At 30.9% G+C, this 23,799-nt stretch overlaps 1 protein-coding gene across 4 annotated transcripts in view; it reads left to right on the forward strand.

The window, feature by feature from the left end:
- The window catches only part of LOC122501095, a 532,769-nt gene that overhangs the window by 110,655 nt on the left and 398,315 nt on the right, over positions 1 to 23,799 (forward strand). For all 4 annotated transcript variants that reach the window (XM_043610362.1, XM_043610361.1, XM_043610359.1 and 1 more), the window contains one exon: positions 18,683 to 19,104. In XM_043610362.1, coding sequence (XP_043466297.1) covers positions 18,683 to 19,104 — 422 coding nt within the window. The remainder of the gene's footprint in view (positions 1 to 18,682; positions 19,105 to 23,799) is intronic.

The raw sequence follows: 23,799 nt of genomic DNA on the forward strand, positions 1-23,799 counted from the left end.
GTCCGGACACTGCTTGTTTAAATCTAATAAAATAGTACATTTCTAAATGACTTCAGCATTATTTTTTTTAAGTTTTGTCGGCAATATTTTTCAAACAAAAACCTAATCTTAAAGTTGCGAATGTATTTTGAAATAATCTGTAATAATAAAAATAATAATCTTAACTCTTCTTTAGATGGTAAAAAACGTAAACAATTTAAAAGGGACACAAAGGAACCCAAATGCTTTGAAATTGAAAGCCGTAAAAGACATTGTAATTGAAAAATTTGCGATTTAACGTAATCTCCCGCCACTACTGACACTTTTTAATGTCGGTAGTCGCGGGACATTATTGTACTTCGGTTACAGCTATTTATTTTTGAAGACATATGTTATCTATATTATGTAAATTTGCAAAAGATAGTTTGACTTTTCTTCCTTCATAGATGCGGACTAAATATTCATGAAAATATAAGTGATATACTAAAAAAATAAAGCGTGTTCCGCCACTGCCGACTCTCCCCTACACTACCGGTCAAAATTGAGAAACCATCCATTTTCGGGCGAATAAAAAACGTTTTAAAACATAAAATTTATTGAAAATAAAATTTTTTTCTGTTTATTTTTTGAAAGATGATAAAATTTTGAAAAGAACAAGATATTTTAGAAGTCCTTTGGCCAATAATTAACTGATTAAACGAACTTACCTGTAAGTGAAGTTCTATCAGAATTGTATGGAGCGCCTCTTCCGAATAGACCAACATGTAGTACCCCTACTCTATACTGATGTCGCCACAATCTTTACAGTAAAAATAAAAAAATTTTACCACCGCGCATCTAGTACTATGCGCATCGTCACTTCCGACTTCCGTTTTCATTTCTTCAAAGCCCTGCCATAAAACTTGGGAAATATATGGGTTCGGGAGGGAATGATCTATTCGGAAGAGGCGCTCCATACAATTCTGATAGAACTATACTTACAGGTAAGTTCGTTTAATCAGTTAATTGTATTTCGCGCCTCTTCCTCTAGATTAACATGTAGATGTTTAAAGCTTAATATGTCAGGAATAAAAAAGGATTAAAATCTTTATTAGTTTGTTATAAAATATAATAAACAAAATAAAATATTAATCTTTACTGAAAAGGGAATTTCCAAATGAATCTTTACTAGGGATTAGCGGTTTATCATAACATTTTGTAAACGTATACGACTTTTCTGTCCACCCTGCTGTCTTCTTTATCAAATCCACTGATACACCTTTAGAACTGTCTTAATCCATCGACTAATGGTTTGACTTGAAACTGCCTTAAATGGTTTCTTCGAGGTAATAAACAGCTTGAACTTCTTTTCACGTAAGTCTTGTCCTTTCCAAGTAAGCATCTAAAGTAAAAGCCGCACAGATATCCTGGTTTTGCTTAAAATACGGAATATGCAACGTTTGTTGAACCTTATTAATTCGGGAAGTCTTTATCTTGTCAGGGATCTTAATTGACAAAAGATCCTCACTTCTCTCTATATTTCTAATATCAATTAAGGATAAAGTCTGCATGCGGTGAGCAGTTACTAAAGCACAAAGAGTTATTAACTTAAAAGTGAGTTTTTCGAGAGAAAGTGAGTCTGAAGACCCTCAAGAACTTAAGTGATCTAAAACTATCTGTGGATCCCAAGACCACTCATATTTAGGCCTCATCGGTCTTAAATTAGCGAATCCTCTAAACTACTCTAAACACTCTTTTAACACGAGGGTCCTCCCCTAACTAAGGTTCTTGTAAAAGTGCAATCGCTGATCGATAGCTGTTTAGAGTACCAACTGACACTCCTGTTTCAAATTGATCCGAAAAAAATTCCATAACTCTTGGGATATTTAACTCATATGTATCCACCTCAATCACTTTGCAGAATTTCCACCACTTTTTTAATCCAGATTCATATTGTTTTACAGAAGAGTCCGACAGAGAAGCCATCATGACATCAAGTGCTTGATTTGGTACCCCTTTTCTGCAAAGTGCTTCCCTGACAGCACCCCTGCAACCAGGGTAATCTTCTCCCATAACGGAAGAGGTTGGCTATTCAAAGAAATTAATAATTTAGGACTTAGTTTAAGGTAAATTGGTTCTGAAATCATCATCGAATAAAAAAGTGGATACCAATGCTGTGCAGACCAAAGTGGTACAACAACTATTCCTTCGGCTGAATCGTCAATAATTTTTCTAAGTACACGCAAAATAATTATGAATAGAGGAAGAGCCTAAAAAAATATTTCTTCCAATCTAGGGTAAATGCATCAACCGCAAATGATTCTGGGTCTTTCAACCATGAAACGAAATCTTTACACTTTGCGTTCACTCTATTAGCAAACAAATCAATTGCTGGTTTCCCCAGTTTGGAAGATATATCTGTAAACGACAACTAAGATAAAGAGTATTCAGTCTCCTGTTCTAAACGCCTAGATTCAAAATCCGCTTCAATTTTATCTTGTGACCGAATATAAGAAGCGAAAATCCGAAGATTTCTTTTTTCACACCAAAGCCAAATTTCTTTAGCTAATGAACTTAACTTCGGAAACTAAGTGCCCCCCCATCTTATTAATATACGCGATTGCAGTGGTAATATCAATCCTCAGTAAGATATCACAATTCTCCAAATTACTGCAAAAACATTTGAGACCAAAAAAATAAGACAATAATTCCAAATAATTTATATGATGCAATTTTTCTTTTTCACCCTAATGACCATGTGTTTTTTGACCATTGTAGAATATATCCCAGCCAGAATTTGACGCATCGAAAAAAATTTCTATGACTGGTTTAAAATTAGCAATTGGCCTTTTAGCAACTTTAATCTTTTCTAACCACCACTGAAAATCAGCTGCTAAACTTTTTGATAATATTTTTGGACTATCAAAATCCCCCTTACTATTATGCAAAGCTAAATATTTTTCTCTTTTGAATTCCTTCATATAAACCCAACCGTAAGTGAGTGCTGTACAACAATATCCAAGAGTGCCAATAAAGGCTGCAAATTCTCTTATACTGCTTCTTTTTAACTTTGAAAATTTTAATATTTGATCCTTAACTCTTTCTTTTTTCTCTTGCGGTTACTCAATTGTCATATTTATCGAATTATAAATAAACCCTAAATATTTACATGACCTAGAGGAATCAAATTACTTTTCTTTACATTTATCACAAAACCCAACTTTTGTAATTTTCGCTTAACAGAAAACTTATGTTTTCGCATATTGTCCTGACAATCTAAAAAGGAACTTCTAAATAGTAAAATGTGATCTAAATAAATAACCATTACGATACCTGAATCCCTATGTTTAGTTATGACTGGCTTCATCAATTTAGTGAATACAAACGGAACTATACGCAGCTCAAATGGCATACAAGTGTACTGATACAGATTTTCTTCGAGTTCAAACCGTAAGTGTAATCTACCTCTTTTGTCAACTGAAACCAGATGGTAAGCATCCTTAAGGTCAATAGAAGCCAAAAAATCACCAGGATTTAATAACTGTCTTACAGTCCGGCCGTCTTCTAATTTAAAATAGACCGTCTGAATAAACTTATTTAAATTTTTTAAATTTAAGATTACTTTATCTGACCCATCCGACCTTGGAATAATAAAATTCGAGATAAAAATTGTTTAGGATCTGGTTCGCATTTTTCAATCGCACCTATACCCAAAAGTTTTTTAATTTGGCCTGCAACGTTTAACCTTTCATCCTTTGACTAATTTTGTTCAATCGCAGGAACATGCTGTACCACTTTATCAAAAAAAGGAATTCTATACCCGGAGACCCAATTTAAAATAGTTATATCCGAAATTAATTCGGTCCATTATTTCCTAAAAAAAAGTTAAACGACCTGCGTATAATTTTACCTTTAATTGTTCTTCTTGAAGTTTGCTTGATCCTGACTCAAATTCGATGGCTTCTCTCGATACGGTCTCTGATCTTCACGATACTTCTGCCCGTTGCCCCTCAAATAGTATTTCTTCTTGGGTAGAACTCGTGCCTTAATTTCATCAGGTAAATATTGGAAAATAACCATTCATTAAAAGGCAAATCTTTCAGAGTCTCCCTCAACGGAGCTGCAATATTTTTCAAAATCAAGCTTCTGCGAATCATTGTCTCATCATGTTGAAGGTCTGCTATAATTTTTGATACAATATTGAGATATTCCAAAATCTCTTTCTTTTCCGGAACGTTCATTTTAAAAACTATTCCTATTGTCTTGCTAATACCTGCAAACGACGTCAAGATTTATTCTTGTTTCTCTACTATTCGTTCGTCTCTTTTTTGAATCGTGTTATCTACTGCAGCTTTTACTTCCAAATTCAATTTCGACGGATCGATTCTTACACAGTTCTCTGGAAATGTAAATACTTTTAACATATGAGGCATTATACGTGAAATGTCCTAAGTTGAAATTTCAACTTCTTGAAAAAAATTGAAACTTAGAGAATTTGTTGTTCTATCAAATAGAAATGTGCCCCAAAAAACATTTTTGATTTTTTCGAAAATTTGGAAGGGGAAGAGGAGGGTCAATTTGAAAAATTTTGCTAACAACGGCTACTTTGTGAATTTTTTCTGAACAGACTTGTAATGGGAACAATTTTTTAGAATATGCTTCTGAAAGGTTTTTTCGTCCTCTTTCCAATGGTGAATTTTATTTTTTAATATTTTAAAAATTGACCCAAATTTTTTATAATTAATATTTAATTTTCAATTTTCCAAAAATCAGTCCGTTTAATTTGAAAATAAATTATTGCAAACGAAAGCTGAGGCTGTTACGTATGACTTCGTAACCTATCTATTTCCATAAAAACAACGAATTTATTTGAATTATATAAAATCCATTCAATCATTTTTTACATTCTCATCACATGAGAAAGTATTAGTTTTGGTCGAAAATTGACTTTTGCTAATTTTATGAAATCTTTACGTTTTGGGGCCCCCTAAACCCGAAAAACATGGTCCGACGAGTCCGTCTGTCTGTGTGTCTGTCTTTCCGTCTGTATGTATGTCCGTCTGTAGACCAAAATCTTGTAGGCACAATAACTTTTGAAAATCTTATCTGATCGTTTTTAAATTTAACACGCTTAAAGTTGGTATAAAAATGAAGGATAAGTTTGTTAACCAGCCATTTTTGTTAAAAACTACAGAAACTACAGTAGTTTCAAAATTTTGAAAACTCAATTTTTTTAAAATTTAAATTTTTTACCTATATATTATTTTATATTAGGAAAATACAAACAACTTTTCTCTATAACACTTTTTCATAAAAACTCAATTTTTGAAGTTATAGTCTCTTGAATGGTCAAAAAAATCCTAAAATATCACTGAAAATCGAATTTTTTTAAAGAAATAAAAGTCAGTCAATTGATTTTGACATATTCTCACCCTAAAATACTTGAAAAATATACTTGTACACAAAAAAGTCGTAATTTCCGGAAAAACCACTCTATATATATTTTTTTGTGCGCTTTTTTGACTAAAAATCGATATTCCGACTCAATTATCTTCGAATCTATTCCATATGGAATCTTGCAAACCCAGACTTTTTTTCTCATCCCATCCTTAGCTACAACTTTGCTGTAGACATCATTTCGCCAAACCCTATACTTTTCGAGTTATTTTGAAAAAAAGTAATTTTTATTACATTCTCATCACATGAGAAAGTAGTAGTTTTGGTCGAAAATTGACTTTTGCTAATTTTATTAAATCTTTACGTTTTGGGGCACCCTGAACCCGAAAACATGGTCCGGCAAGTCCGTCTGTCTGTGTGTCTGTCTGTCCGTCTGTCTGTATGTATGTCCGTCTGTAGACCAAAAACTTATAGGCACAATTACTTTTGAAAATCTTATCTGATCGTTTTTAAATTTAACGCGCTTAAAGTTGGTATAAAAATGAAGGCTAAGTTCGTTAACCAGCCATTTTTGTTAAAAACTACAGAAACTACAGTAGTTTCAAAATTTTAAAAACTCAATTTTTTTAAAATTTAAATTTTTTACCTATATATTATTTTACATTAGGAAAATACAAACAACTTTTCTCTATAACATTTTTTCATAAAAACTCAATTTTCGAAGTTATAGTCTCTTAAATGGTCAAAAAAAACTAAAAAAATCCTAAAATATCACTGAAAATCGAATTTTTTTAAAGAAATAAAAGTCAGTCAATTGATTTTGACATGTTCTCACCCTAAAATACTTGAAAAATGTACTTTTACACAAAAAAGTCGTAATTTCCGGAAAAACCACTCTATATATATATATTTTTTTTTTTGTGCGCTTTTTAGACTAAAAATCGATTTTCCGACTCAATTATCTCCGAATCTATTCCATATGGAATCTTGCTACTAAAGACTTTTTTTCTTATCTTATCCTTAGCTACAACTTTGCTGTAGACATCATTTCGCCAAACCTGATACTTTTCGAGTTATTTTAACCCTTAGATGCACGGTGGTCAGCACTACTGACCACATATTCTTTTTTTGTATTTTCGATAAAAGAACTGATATTTTTTGTCTGTTACAAATAATTCTTGCTCTGTACGGTACTAGCATTCTTAAAAAACAAACGCATGACGTACAATGTACAATATTAGTAACAAATATTTGTTATAAACAATGACATGACAAAAACATCGCACACTTCAGATAAAAAAATTCGAAATCAGTCAAGAATTCCCAAAAAAAAGGAGCGTATGGTAGTTTTCAGGGTTTCTAAGATTGCTGATTACGAATATGAGGTCAGATTGTCAAAATTTTCAAAATGCAAAATGGCGGATCCAATATGGCGGACGACTTTTACCAAAAGTGCTCAATTTTAGTTGAAATTTGTTACTCGGGGGTTTTTGAGGTCGCTGATTACGAATTTGAAGTCCGTTTTGAAAAATTTAAAATGACAGATCCAATATGGCGGACGACTTTTACTAAAAGTTCTCAATTTTAGTTGAAATTTGTTACTCGGGGGTTTTTGGGGTCGCTGATTACGAATCTGAAGTCCGTGTTGAAAAATCCAAAATGGCCAAAAGTGCCTAATTTTAGCTAAATCTGTCACTCGTTCTTTGCTTTACCCAGAACTAACGACGTGGACGTGACGAGTTTCTAGTTCCTCTTTTTTTTTTTTTAATTTTTTAATTTTTTTTTTTAATTTTTTTTTAAATTTAAATTTTTTTTTTAAATTTTTAAATTTTTTTTTAAAATTTTTTTTTTGGTTTTTAAAATTTTTTTTTTAAGTTTTTGGTTTCGTTTATTATGCATAAAGTTTTTACTCTGGTTTTTTTTATCTATTTGTGAAACTGTTTAAAACAGTTTCTTGTTGAAGATAAGCACAGAGGAACATTACAAGTACTACAAACCCAAGCAGTTCTTTTGGGTGCTTCTCGAGTACTGCAATGGGCACAACGCCTAAAGTCAGTCGAGTGCTCAGGCATATGAGCTGATTCTGTGTGCCTTTTCGTGAGAGAGACTTTTGGTTTGTGAGTATTTACTTCTGGCTGCTTGCGTTTTCGACCTTTCGATGTTCTCAGTTTGCGATCAACTAATTGTTCTACTAGTTGCAATCGAAATTGTGTCAAAGTCAAAATAGGCTGAGTATTTTGATTTTTGTAAATAATGAATGAATTCACTACCACTAGGTCTAAAAAGTGCCAAAATAATCTCAACCACCATCTTTTTGACTTTCGATCAATTTTGTAAGTTGCTAGCAGTCGATCAGAATAATCAACGTAGCCCATGTGCTTATTGTAATCAGCAGATACGACTGGGCAATTGACAGGAAGCAAGGATCCATCTTTTTGCCTGCGATTTACTACGGTAGTTTCAGATGGATCGTGGTAATTGGATAAAAAATAAACTAGTTTTTTATCCATCCATTTGATCCACTGAAGGCCTGTGGTTGAAGTCTGAAATTCATACTCACCTTTTTCGAATTTTTTGTTCGACTGTTGATTCTTTGGTAATTTTGCTCGATTTGCCCTTACTGTACTGCATGCAAAAATGTTATCCCTTTTCAGAGAAGCTAAAAGATCAACGCCCGTGAAAAAGTTGTCAAAGTAAACATGGTGGTTTCCGCCAACAAGTTCACGAGTAAGATCTTTTACTACTCGAGCACCTAATTGTTTCTCTGCTGATTCAGCTTTCCCAGTGTACATTTGAAATTCGCTTACAAAACCAGATTCATCTGCTCTTGTCCACATCTTATAGCCACGTTTTATTGGCTTAGCAGGCATGAATTGTTTCATACTGTTGCGCCCTTTGAATTTTATCATTGATTCGTCAATGGCCTGGTATTTTCCAGGATTCCAACAGTTTTTGAACGTTTGACCAAGCGTATCAATTAGAGGTCTCAATTTGAACAGTTTGTCATAATTTGTTTCTCCTTTCTTGGGTTCATTTTTGTTGTCATTTATATGTAAATGACTTAGATAGAAACCAAAACGATTAACTGTCATGAGCGAAGATATGTATGAGTCCTGTAATTGCGTATTAGATGACCAATAATCCCGATAAGATGGTAATTTTTTTATACCCATTAGAATGTTAATCCCTAAAAAGACAAGGAGTTCTTCTTTTTTCGCTGGTTCCTGCTTACTGTTCTTTTGTTGTGCATACAAATTTGTCTGTTCCACTATTGTATCCACAAGGGTATGTGGAAATAAGCAAAAGAAAATATCTAATGGAGTTTTTGCACTTGTCAGGATATTTGGACCGAAGTTTTTAATGAATGGAATATCTGTTTTTGGTACACTCCGTCTACTCCATGTTCCATCTTCTTCTACCTGCTCTACTTCTTCTTCTTCACTCTCTGATTCGTGTAATACATCAGTATTCAAAAGAAAAGGATGATCTGGAGCATCTTTCGCCTTTCGGGTCAATTGATCATTTTCGTCTTCTGAATCACACAGGCTATCAATAGATTCTGCATCACTCGGAATATCTACTAAATATACTTCGTCCTCCATATTTCTAGTACTTACCTAGCATCTAAAAAACGTGTGATTTTCCCTGTACTTTAGAAAGTTCTAACAATCTGTATTGAGATACACATAAAAATCGAATTCAGAATAGCTAAAAAGAAACAAAAAATTTTAAAAACAAATTGATTGTTAGAACAAGAGATCACTGAAAAAGGAAGAAAATGTAACTAAAAAGAGAAAAAAGAAAATAAAAAAAAGGTCTAAATGGAACTAATTCATACGTTCATCTAGTAAAAAAATGATACTTACCTGAGAAAGGGCACGAAAAATTCGTAATATATCTGCCTCAAAAGTCAACTATGTAAATTTTACGTGAAATGCCTACCTAGTGAGAGGAACTATTTCATCTGTATCTTTACCGCCTTGCAGACAAACGCAGAAGTATAATGTCAAAAGAGCAACTTTAAAAAATTATGTAAATTTTCCGTATTACTAATCAATTAGGTTCACTGAAATGAGGGACGCAAAGAATTACAAATTTTCCATCATTCCTCTGCGTTAAAGTAAAAAAAAAAGCACTTCCAGTATTAAATATTTTTTTTAGCAATCACAGCGAACAAAAGGCATTGTTACTATCTGTTATAGAATTGTTGTATTCTTTTCTTCCACGAAGGGATATATCACTTAGTACCTCATCGGCAATATCAGCGACCCCAAAAACCACCAAGTAACAAATTTCAACTAAAATTGAGAACTTTTAGTAAAAGTCGTCGGCCATATTGGATCCACCATTTTGAATTTTTCAAAACAGACTTCAGATTCGTAATCAGCGACCCCAAAAACCCCCGAGTGACAAGTTTCAGGTAAAACTAAACGATTTTCAAAAATCGTCCGCCATATTGGATCCGCTATTTTGGATTTTTCAAAACGGACTTCAGATTCGTAATCAGCGACCCCAAAAACCCCCGAGTAACAAATTTCAACTAAAATTGAGAACTTGTGGTAAAAGTCGTCCGCCATATTGGATCCGCCATTTTGAATTTTTCAAAACGGACTTCAGATTCGTAATCAGCGACCCCAAAAACCCCCGAGAAACAAATTTCAACTAAAATTGAGAACTTGTGGTAAAAGTCGTCCGCCATATTAGATCCGCCATTTTGGATTTTTCAAAACGGACTTCAGATTCGTAATCAGCGACCCCAAAAACCCCCGAGTAACAAATTTCAACTAAAATTGAGAACTTGTGGTAAAAGTCGTCCGCCATATTGGATCCGCCATTTTGAATTTTTCAAAACGGACTTCAGATTCGTAATCAGCGACCCCAAAAACCCTCGAGTAACTAGGTCTGTAAGTTTTTAGCTGAGATAAAAAATGTATGCTTGTAAGGGTTAATTCAGGCAAAGTGACCTGAACGATATATATATTTTTAGTCATATAGACTTGAGGATTTTATCATTTTTGTTAATCAAAGGGTGTAATCCCTATTTATTGTGCAAAAGAAAATAAATATTAAATTAAGATTATTTTCATTTTAACGAATATCAAGATTGAAAACAAACAAATAAAAGAAGGCCAATTGCTGCGATTTTAAAATAAAGAAAAGGAAAAACAAAACGATTAAAAGTGAGTAGAGAATTTTCACATTACACCTACACATACAAAACAATTTTCAAAGCATACATGAATTTTTATATGTTAATTTTATAAGATTTTTCTAAAAAAGAATATCCACTTTATCAATACTGAAATTTATATTTTATTGAAAGAACCTATATATTGTATTTGAAAAGTAATGTCATAGTAATATATGTATATTTTATGATTTTCTGCATTGATTTTTATTCAACCTTATCATTAAAACAAATAAAAGAAACCATTCATTAAATATTAACTAAATCCAAACTTCTATTTTTTATTAATTTGGCATTATAGCTACACAATTGAGATAAATAATTGTGAGAGCGGAAAAGTCCCCTACCTTTCAAATATTTTCATTTGCTGAAGAGCATTGTTAGTTATCTTGAGAAGATTTAAACTAAAAGTAAGATAATTTCTTTATTTTATTTTTTACTTAAATTCAATTCGTAACAATTGGTGGCAGCGGTGGGAATTTTTCCTCTAAATTATAAAAATAGAAATTTGGAAATTTATATTTAAAAAAAAAAATAATTAAAAAAAATTTTTTTTAACACATGTTTACACACTGATGCTATTATTGATTATATATATATACTTGTACATGAAATTTTAATTGTTTTTTATTTACAGTGAATATAAAATAGATATTGTGCGGGTAGTAGATATTTTTTTTAGTTCGTTAAAATCGAACTGTAGGGAAAAAGTAACCATCCTTGCATCGGCAAGCTCTGGTTTCTATAATAATCGTGCTTAATTCCCTGAATTAACCTTGCCGGAAGTGTGTAGATACTTGGGCAAGTGAAGGGACTAAAATTATCGAAAATATTCACGGTTTAAATAAAATTTTTAAACATTTTTTCCACACGGGTAAATAATCATTTTAAATCAACATATAATTGTTTCAACATTTGTGTTGTATTTTATTTTTTTTTCTCGATGAATAGTTCAGATAGTAAAAAAATAATAGGCAAGAAGGAATAAGATACACAAGAGCAGTCCGAAGTAAATACGATTTAGAACAAGTAAATTTAGTTAAACGCGTGCTATTCGTGAAAAACAAATCGAAATATAGTAACGACAATAAAAATAATTCTCTCGAAAAGATTTTAGAGAATGTAGATAGTTTGAAACTGCAAGAATAGACGTTTAAATTGAAGTACAAAGATAAATGATATTTGCAATTAAGCAAAACTGAGATTTATGCATTCTAAATATCAGGATTAAGCTTGCAAACTAATTTCAATTAAACGAAATCACTTAAAATTATTCTTCTATTTAAATTATAAGTGTAATGCTTTCTCAGTGTACATCATTACCGCTTCCAATTGTAAAGAATCAGCAATTTAATTAAATTAATTTAAAACGATGTAATATTTATTAATAGAAAGTAAAAGAAACGTCGTATATGTATATATACATATATATGTATATATATGTATATATATGTATATTTATACATGTATAAAAAAAAATTAGTAAAAAAAAAATTTTTTTTTTAATACAAATAAAAAAAAAAATTTCAAAAAAAAAAAAAAAAAAATTATTATGTTATGAAAATGAAAAAAAAAATTTTCAAAAAAAAAAAAAAATTAAAAAAAAAAATAATCCCATGGTTGAGTTCATGTTAAGAAAAAAAATTTATTTACTTTTTTTTTTTTTTTTTTTTGTGTCTTTTTGATACTTACTCAAAATAAAAAGTATATTGTTCGTTTAAATTTGTAGTTGCATTTTTATATAAGAAAGAAGAAAATAAATTTTAGTGAAGTGAATTTTATAATTATAAATTTTTTTTTCGTTAAAATAATATTAATTGAGTTAAAAGATTTAGATTAGTAATGCAAATTGTAGTAAATTACAGAAATACGAAACGGGATCAGGTTACCGCACAAGGCCGTGCGTACGCGAGTAGTAAGTCTCAATGAAATTTCGCAAGTCTGAATATTGTAGGTAGTATTTCTTTTATTTCATTTAAAGAGAAATATCAGTCTGTTTATTTTTTTTCCAAGAGTTACTGTTTTGTAAGAATTATATGTCTGAAAACGAATTTAAGCATTTTCTGAGTTAACAAAATAAGAGAATAAGAAGAACAGATTTAAAAAAGACAATAGCTCTTTTTTAGAATAGACTATTACATTGAGAAATAATATTTAAAGTAAAATTTTCTTTCAAAAATCCTTTTTGTTCCTCATGATATATTATTTGTTTTAAAAAATTTTTTTTATAATGTATTCCTTTTATTTTCTGTTAAAAATAAAAACAGAAAAGGGTTTTTAATTCTCAAATATTTATTTTATTTCGTTTGAATTTCCTCCCCAAAATTACGGAAGTGTTATTCAATATACTTTTAATTTATTAAAAATTTATTGTACCATTCATACGCTCAACTTTTAAGTACGCTTAGAATTTATTTCTTCAAGCGAAAATAAGAGTTTTTGTAGCATTGAATATTCTGTAATTTTGTATTTGAATGAATCAATTTAATATTAGGTATTTAATTATAAAATTTTAATTAATATTGAACTAAATCATACATCTCACAACGGACCACAGTCTCCCCGTTCCGTTGTTTAGCAGAGTTTGATGTTCATTAAACCTATACCTATACCAGAATTTGGTTTATCTACCTCCCCAAAATTACGGAAGTGAGATTCAATATATTTTTAAATTTTATTTAAAAATATATTGTGCCATTCATAAGCTCAACTTTTACGTACGCTTAGAATTTTATTTCCTTAAGCGAAAATAAAAGTTTTTGTAGCATTGAGTATTTTATAATTTTGTTTAAAACGAATTAATTCAATATTAATTAAACATAAAAGTTCAATTAATATTGAAATAAGTCATACATCTCACAACGGACCATAGTCTCCCCGTACCGTTGTTAGAAGAGTTTGACATTCGTTCCCATATGCCTAAACAAGAAGCATTTATTACGTTTAAACAGAAATTTGTTTAAGTAGAAAAAGTTTAAAAGTAAAATTAAATTAAAAAAAAATATATTGTTATTTTAACTATATAATTTAGAAATTGAGGGATTTCATATCAATATTAATAAAAGAAATATGTCACTAAGGAAGTGGATTAAATTAAATAATCACAATATAAAAAATACCTAAGAATATCGTAATACAATACGGCATCATGTTGCAGACACAAAGCCATTTTTACGCAAAATGGGCATGAATGAATTTTTTTAGTACAGATAGTTTGACATTCATTTTTTAGAAATTAAATTAATAATTTCTCAAATTTGTGATTTTTACTAGATTTACGCAAGACAACATACCAAAAAAAAAAAACTGTGAATGATTACAGCCAAACATTTATTTTTCAAGGAAACACTTATAATTCAACGTTATCGCGGAAAAATGCGAAAAAATAAAAAAATATAGTGCTATTTTTATTTATTTTGTAATAGGAATACAATTCAAGATGAATTGTTATTAGGTTACAATATCAAGACAATGCATATTTTGAAAGCTAAAATAATTAAAACCGAAGTACAGATGCGTTAAAAAAATGAAGAAATGAATTATTTACTATTCATGTATTATGTTTAAATTATATAGAATGAACAATGTCATTGTACTCAAAATTGTTACTTAGTGGTGACATAGAAAGATGGAAATCGGAAGGATGCAATTTTAAAATAGGTGATCGTAAATATGTTTACAAAAATGAAGAGTATGAAAAGCAACATCAAGACAACCATAACCTGGGAAAAGAGGATCATAGAAAGAAAGATAATTGTTATGAACAATATTTTGATGATTTTAAAGAGCAGGCTGATTACGAGAATCAATATTATTGCCAAAATGAAAACAAACAATTTAATGAGTATGAACAAGTTACACCCAATAGTTACAAACAACCATGGAACCACCATAGGCGAAAAAGGAATCAACGACAGAGTCAACGATTTAATAGCAGAACCTATAGTAATAACGGTATCAACAACCAAAATAGAAACATGAATTTCAGAAAAAATTATCAAAGTATGAACATGACATCACAGGGGTACGAAAAAGGAAATTTCTATAACAGCGACAGGAATTATGAAGAGTATAACATCGATTAAAGAAATTTACAATATAGATTTGCTGAAGAAGAACAAGAATTTAATTTCCGAAATGAATACAGAAGATACAACGATATACAAAATGATTACAGAATAGAGCGGCAGAAGGATTATGGATATACTAATTACGAAGAATCGTACATAAACTGGGAGGAACCATCTTTTAAAAATGATTATTTCGAAGTAAATAATTTTGTAGAAAATAGATCTAAATTTGAAAGAATACATGATTATGATTTCGTAACACCACCAATTCGTTTTAAAGATTCGTCCACATAAAAAAAATTAGTTAACCCGAGTTGATAAAAAATGTATCGAATGAGAGTGAAAGCTATGTAGGAATAAATAAATCTAAATTAAATATTTTGGGGATTATTCAAATAAATGTACGAATGATTGGAACAAGTAAAAAAATTGATTTTCTGGTGGTTGATAATGTGGTTGATAAAAAATGTATCGAATGAGAGTGAAAGCTATGTAGGAATAAATAAATCTAAATTAAATATTTTGGGGATTATTCAAATAAATGTACGAATGATTGGAACAAGTAAAAAAATTGATTTTCTGGTGGTTAATAATATAATAAACACAATGTATTCTCATGTTTTGCTAAGACGAGATGCGTTGAGACAGTTTGGATTGAGAATAATTGAAGGATCCACAGGGTATGAGGAGGCTGTAGGAGAAATATTAAATATCGACGTGGAATGGATGAGCGGGGAGAAAAAGGAGATAAAAATAAATCCGGATTTAGAGTGGAAACATCATGATCGGTTACGTAAATTATTTGAAATTGAATATATAAAACCGGTACGACCTGAGACACCGGAAACTAAAGTAAAATTAAAATTGAAAGCTCATCAACCTTTTCGTTTCACTCCTCGCCGTTTGTCCTATTCCGAAAAAACAGAATTAAAGAAAATTATAGAGGTTTTGAAAAAAGGGGTACATAGAGGAAAGCGATGTGGAGTACGCTTCTCCTATAGTATTAACGAGAAAAAAGAACGGAGAATATAGGCTTTGTGTGGATTACAGAACTCAAAATAAGTACTTGATTCGAGATAATTATCTGCTTCCTTTGATAGAGGACCAAATTGATGTTCTGAATGGTAAAAAATATTTTAGTTTAATAGACTTGAAAGATGGTTTTTACTATATAGAAATTAAAAGTGATTCTGTTAAGTATTTGTCATTCGTCACTCCATTTGGTCAATACTCGTTTCGAAGGATGCCTTTTGGGTTGAAGACCGCGCCTAGTGCATTTCAGAGGTTCATAAATACTGCTTTAAAGTAGTAGTCAAGGCACAAAGCCGACGAAAAGAGGGACGGAGGCAGTGGTGAATTTTCCGGTACCTGGTAACATAAAAGGGGTTCAATCGTTTCTGGGTCTAGCGTCTTATTTCAGAAAATATATTAAGGGATTCTCTACGATCGCAAAATCTTTATATGATTTAACTAAAGCGGGAGCGAAGTTCAAGTTTGGAGAAAGAGAACTCGAATCGTTTGAACAGTTAAAAAGAAAATTAGTTGAGGCACCGATTTTGTCAATTTATGACCCTGATGACGAGACCGAGTTGCACTGCGATGCAAGTGCACTCGGTTTCGGTGCAGTTCTTATGCAAAAAAAGAAGGACTTGAACTTTCACCCTGTTTTCTATTTCTCCAAACGAACTTCTAAAGCAGGAAGCAAATACCATAGCTTTGAATTAGAAATGTTAGCAATAATTTATGCGTTGCAAAGATTCAGAATATATTTGTGGAAAAAACCGTTTAAAATCATAACGGATTGTAATTCGCTTACTCTAGCCATGAAAAAAAGATATAAATACGCGTACTGAAAAATAGGTCTTAGAACTCCAAAATTACGATTATACGACAGAACATCCCGAAAGCAGACGTATGACTCATGCCGATGGCTTGAGTAGGGCGAGTTGCATTCACGTTATTGAAGATAATTCTTTTGAAAAGAATTTAGCACTCGCTCAGACAAAAGACGGAAAAATAGAAGCAATAGCAAAGCGTTTGGAGAGGTCGGAGGAGAAGTTTTTTGAAGCGAGAAACGGCGTTGTATTTAGAAAAAGGAAAGATAATTTATTGTTTTATGTACAAATCGCTATGAAAAAAAACCTGTTATTTAAATATCATGATGAGACAGGACATGTAGGCGTCGATAAAATGTATGAAACGATGAACAGAACCTATTGGTTTCCGGAAATGAAACAAAAAATAAAAAAACATGTTGAAATGTATCACAGGTGCATCGCTTTTGCTCCTAAGTTGGGTAAGGTCGAAGGGTTCGTGAAAATGATTCTAAAAGGGAATATTCCGTTCGAGATAGTTCATGTAGATCACGAGGATATTTTTGATTCACGTGTTCCGGGAAAAAAGCATATTCTCGTGGTAGTGGATGGGTTTGCAAAGTTTACAAAATTTTACCCGACCAAGACGACAAAGTCAGCGGAAGCGATCGCTTGTTTAAAACAATATTTTGCAGCTTATAGTAAACCACGAGTGCTAATATCCGACAGAGGGACGTGCTTCACCTCAGAAGATTTTAATAATTTTGTAATAGATTACGACGTGAAACATGTAAAATTAGCTACTGCATCGCCACAAGCGGGTTTCCAATTGACTCAAAAAAAATATGAACGTGTATGGGAACCTGCCAATATGAGACCCTGGACACCTGGTAGTAATACATAATTCCGTGCGTTTGTCGTTAAAGTTAAATTTTAAAGCAAATTTTTTTTTGTAGAATTCTCGCTGATTTACACCCGAGGACGGGTGAGTGGTCAGGATTGTTTTAGTTATTTCATGAATTCAGTTGAAAAAAATTGTTTAATTTTTTTTTAAATGATAATAATTATTAGAGAGTAGATTTTGTAAAATTTATCGAGACATCAAAAATGCCACTTTCAAAAGAATCACCCATATAATATATTAATATATATGTCAAGCTTATTATAATATGATATAAATAAAAAATTACCCATAACAATGACAAAATTGCATATATGTATGAACAGATATGATATCTTTATTGCGATTTTCTGTTTTCTGGGCATATAAAGTGTTACTTTACATGCGTCAATTTTGTCGTTTCCCAAACTTTTTTCGCTTTCCTGATAACTGTGGAATCGATGTTTAAAAATGTAAGATAATATGTGAAGAGTAGGGACAACTGATAAGAAGGGGGACCTTGGGAAGGAAGCGATTGCGGAAATAGGCAGGAAAGTTTTAGTTTTCATCATGACGAAAGACATAACACATTGTAAATTCCGTATCGAGTATTATTGTATCCTAAATTAAATATTATGTCTTGATTTATATTTTGAGTTGAACTCTATTTATTGCCCTTTTAAAGTGACCATCCTCTTACAAAAAGTCGTCCGCCATATTGGATCCGACATTTTAATTTTGAAAATCTGTCATCATATTTGCAATCAGCGAACCTAATAACCCTCGATGCCAGTATCATGTAATGTTTCAGTAACATTGACAACATTGAGGTAATATTGGTAATGTTAAGGCAGTGTTCTCAATATTGCTGTAATATTACGTGCTTCTGGGGAAGTAACAATTTCTAAGCAAACCAATCATTTTTCAAAATAGTTGTATTTACGGACAATGTAAGTCAATTTCTATGATTGACAACTGTTGAAAAAATCAATTTTACAGCTAATTTAGTTTGTTGTTAGCAATGTCGCTATATCTTCAAAAAGTAGAGGGTTTAAGGTTTAACTTTATTCTTATGACAAAGTCTCTAGCACGTCGTTTTTGCGCGGTAGAAATTTGCAAAAACTGACAAAAACGTGATTTTTAGGACTTTTACCTTCACTTTTCTCAAAATCCTGACGTGATGGGAAGTTTTTGTTGCCAGATTCGGATTTAGCGCACCAAAAACTATGGGAAATGACTTGTAGATCGCAGACAACGTAAATTTTGTTTGCAGACTTGTGTAATTCGTAATGTAAAACATATCTTGAATTATTTGTTTGTAATTGAAAGAGTAATCACGCGCTTCTATACAATTAACAAGTTTAAATATGTTTAGATTCAACAAGAGACTGGTTGCAGAAAATGTGAATGCAAGGATCCTTGTCGGGGAGTAACTTGTCCTGGAGTTGCTCAGTCATGTGAATTAATAGAAGTTCCTTGTGCTCGACCTCCGTGTCCACCTATTCCTAGTTGTAGGAAATCTAAATCATTTGAAACTATTTGCCCTATTGGTGAGCCACTAAAAATCATTGATACACCACGCCCATACTTATGTGGAAATTCTCCTGGAAAACCTAATTGTCCTCCACTTTATAAATGTCTTGTACAACATAAGCAAGAATACGGCGTCTGCTGTTCCATCAACATCGATCACAGAAGATCTGGATTTTGTCCAGTAAATGGATCAGATAATTGCAATCTTAAGTGTACACTTGACTACGATTGTCCATCTCCACAAAAATGTTGCAACAGCAAAAGGTATTTTTTTAAAACTTTGGGCAAAATATTTTGTTTATACACTTTTAGTTATAGTAATTTTTATGTACATTTTTGGGACCCATTTTTAGTTTGTCGTTTTATAATTAGAAATTAATATTTTTTTTAAATTACGAATAATGAATTCAACTTTATCCGCAATTAGTGACATCTATTTTGATGTACGCAGCAAAAACTTGGAGAAAAATGAATTTTTGTATCAGTGGATTCGTAAGAAGAAGGTCCGTCAGATCGTATTATTAAAAATTTCTTATTATAATTATTTATTGCAAAAAAGAGTTATAAACAATCAGCGAAAGCCTAAAGAATAAAGAAATACTTAATAAAAAGTATGTTAACTCGAGTTAAAAAGTCCAAGAATCGTCGAAGGCGGTGAGCTTGAGTATGAGATAAGAAACAAAAACTCAGTCAAGTCGACTTGGGTGTTTTTGACATAAAAAATGTAACCGAATTTCAGCCTTGGTTTCGAAGCGAAAACCTTAAATCGAGTTCAATGAGCATTAGACAAAAAAATTTCGATCGAGTGCTATATCGTGTAGGTTTGTTTTGTAGGAAATAACTCAGAAGTAAACCGGTTGTTTAGAAAAAATTTAAACATTTAAAATAAACATGTGCGTATTTTATTACAAACTTCAGTTGTAAGTCATTTCAATATATAATTATAAGCAAATATAATCCATATTTTTTTACTAATTACACCGCTTTTTCTCACACAATCCTTCTACGCATTTTTCATAGTAATTAATTCTATATTAAAACATCCGTATTAAAATTTAATTTTTTAAATAATAGTAAATTATAAAATTATAATGAACTAAAAATAATAATTAAAATTTGTATATTCTCTTCCGAAGAGCGGACGAGCTGTGTGCGTGAGGAAGTAAGTTTGAGTCCATAATAGCATTCTTGAACGGGACGTAAACGTAACGAAACAATATACTTAGCATTTACATCCCGTTCAGAAGTGCTATTTTAAGTGTTTCTATTGCGACGTGTGTTATGCGTATTTATTGAATAGTGATGGGATATCGATATCAAATATCGATAATTCTTGATCTTTTGTGCAAACAGATATACTACGCGGAGCACTTTAGATTAACGAATTTTTAATAAATTTTAATAAACAACAAAAAATTTCAAGTGACAAATACAAGTAAGTGTGATATTTACTATTATCAAATTGTTTTTATTATAAATTTACATATGTAGGGGAGACTGGGGTAAACCCGCTGACTTTTTTCAGATCGGTAAAAATCTAGGAAATTATTCTCTAAATTCAAGTTAATTTATATCATTTAAAAGCTTATGATTTCTACTAAAAAAACAAAAAAGATTTTTTGATTTATCTTTTTTAGTTTTACTTAGAAAAACTTATTAATACACATACACCAAATTTCGAAATCACAATTTTCCAGGGTAAATCCGCTCACTTTATCTTTTCAAGACGGAACAGTTTTCTTTTTTAAATATTAAAATTCGTCTTATTCCCGTCTTATGTATGATTTATTATTGATAAACTGTAAGTTCTATAAACAATTCTATAAACAACAAATTGGTTTAATAAATAATGAACATAGATTTCATGAATCACAACTATGGATTTAAATAGTGTTATATTTTATTAAGAGAAAGTAAAATGTAGTTACAATTTTGGTTTTAACAAGTCATAAAGTTTGTTATTGTTAAAATATAATACGTGAAATTATTTTATTCTAAATTTTAAATTTGAAACTAAGTGAGCGACTTTACCCCGAGTGTATTCCTCACATTTCAGAATTAATTTAATTAAATCTTTTTGGAATCAAACAAAACTATATATGTACTTCGAAAAAGGTCATCCAATAGCATCAAAAAAAAAAATTTGCCAAATAAATTAAGACTCAAAAATAATGATCGAAAAACTTAAAAATCCAAAAAACGTTTTTTTCTGACACATCCAAAAACATTTGATTGCCTCTGATTCTATGTTGGATTCATGAAACTAAACGAAAGTTCGTTAATGTAAGTTGAATGTTAAGTACTATTCACAGTTCCAATATCTCCATCTTAAGTTGAGTTCATAGCGCCAAATCGCTAGTGAGCGGGTTTACCCCCGACTCCCTTATTTATAATAAAAAAATTAAGAAAATACATTTTGTGGTTTTTTGAAATCTCTTCCATGAATTCATAATACACGTGAGCCAGAAATTCATCAAAATTCAATTTTTTTAAATAAAAAGTGATAAAAAAGTTATAAAAATACTTTTGACCGATGTTAATTTATCAACTATGTAAAATTTTAATTTTTGATTCATTTGAAGTTTTCTAATGATATAGTAAAATTAATTTACGTATTTTTCGACATAATAATTTTTATACACCTATATTAAAATGTTGTTAACTACATTTGTAAGTGATTGTATATTTATCTTGTAAAATACACTTTCAGAGAGTATACAAATATGCTGATATTTGTTACAGATTACTATTGCGCGCTTCACAAAATAGGGCAATGAAGAAGCAATACCCTGGCGGACTGATGCTACATTAATTAGAAAAAAATTGTGTAATAGACTGTTATAGCATTTGTATATAATTTGAATAAAAGTGTCGTTAATATGAGGTGTTAATAAGTGAAAAATAGTGGCAAAGTGTTATTTTATTATTTATAAGTTAGTTTGTTGATAAATAAAAAGTAATAAAAATTAAATGTGAAAATAATATTATTGGTGACTTAAAATATAAGATTACCGACAAAGCCGTGTGTGTTGTTGAGTTAAACAGATAGAGTCAGTAATTTTTTTTAAAAGGACAGGAAGTATTTACATTGTTTCGAATGCATATTCTCATTCTCATCATGGCCATAAATTTAAAAAGTTATGAAATTAATTAATATTTAAGTCAATAATAAATGTAGTATATTTGCTCAATTAAAAAAAATAAAAGTTTAGTTACAAATTTTAATTCAATTTACTCTTAGCGTGTAATTACATTTATGCTTCTGACAATTGAAAAAATATACCGCAATATGTTGAAATTGCTTTCACACTTACACTGCCGTTCACGAGTATCAGGACGATTACACGCGACTCTATGAAAAAACATGCCATCACTTTTCCAATCATATCTTGTAAATAAAAGGAGTTACAAAAAAACTTAAATACGGTTAGAAAGCTGATTAAATTTTGCGTAAAATAAGCCGTCCTTGAAGTCATTTCGTTAGCTATTTTTTGAGTTGTAGAGTGAGAAAGAAATAAAAAAAATTATTAAATTTTCTTATTTTTGTCTCTTGACTTCAACTTTTTAAAAAATCTAGAAAAATTTAGATAAAATTTTTCTAAAAACACAGAAATCTTCGTTAGAATTTTAGCTTTAAAATAAGCCATCCAAAAATTTAAAAAGTTTATTCCGTCTTCGATATATCATTAAAAATGTGAAGCTGTGTTTCGACCGATTAGTGCATTGAAATTCAATTCTGACAACTCGATTCTGGCTTCGCGTGGCTGCGAATGGACCAGTAGTAGAGCTATGAGAGTTCTACCCCACGGTTTTGATCTCAGCTAAATCGGTCGGTAACTTATCACATTACCATCAGTCGGTAAATTAATAATTGCAGATTCCTACATTACCATCAGTCGATAAAACAGATCCATGATATAAATTTATATTCAACCGATAATTTAGATATCTGCTTTACCGACTTAAAATTTGTATCAGTGATCTGTTTTACCGACTGAGTATGAATAGTTCTAATTGTTAGTTAATATTCCTAATTAACAATGTTTGAAAATACCTGTTTTACCGATTGAGTATATGTAGCTATTTGTGTACACGTTGTCTTTTACTTAATTTTAAATTCTACATTTTTATATGGACCTTCAATAAATTTTAATCGTAGTTGGCCACAAGCAACTGCTTCTTCCATATCAGTGAAGGTTTTAGTATCATTGGAGAAGAAATATTGTAGGTAGAAAGGTGTTGAATTTTTTATCTACCTCAATAAGCACTTTACGGCCATATTTAGTATTGACAATCTGGATCTTTCTTATTGGATACTTATGCCCAGGAGTCAGCTCAGCAAGCGGTTTCGTTGGTAGGAAAGCCTCAAGGCGACCAACAGCGTTGATTTTTGTTAGATCCATTTTAAGAGAAGTGTTATTGTATAAGCTCGTATAAGAAGAATGAGGAAATTAGTTTCAGCTCCTGAATTTATAGTCTGAAATCCCCACTCTTATGAATACGCAAGCGCATACCCCCACTTTTAATTTTTATCCCTACTTTTTAAATATGCTTTTTACAATCCCCAGTCCTAATAATACGCATGCGCCATACCCCCACTCAAAATTTTTATCCCTACTCTTTATATACTTTTAATTTTCACGCATGCTCACAGATCAGAAAGGTAAATAAATATAAGCAATTTTATTACATTTTCATAAATTTATTCACTTTGCAAAAAATTTTCACAATCGTTGTAAAAGTCTTGTAATGTAGGATTGTCAACTTCATCGTGACTAGGTGGTATATTTATCTGTACATTTGATGGCTTTAGTAACCATTTTCGAAGATTATAAACATTTCGTACAGCACACTTATTACAGTTGTGTGTGTGATTTGTGCACGTAGTAAACTGATCTAAATACAGTTTTTTCAACGACGGGCATTGTAAATCATCTAAATTAATTACATTTAATATAT

The sequence above is a fragment of the Leptopilina heterotoma genome, unplaced genomic scaffold, assembly GCF_015476425.1.
Source record: "Leptopilina heterotoma isolate Lh14 unplaced genomic scaffold, ASM1547642v1 Lhet_201, whole genome shotgun sequence".
Lineage (NCBI taxonomy): Eukaryota > Metazoa > Arthropoda > Insecta > Hymenoptera > Figitidae > Leptopilina > Leptopilina heterotoma.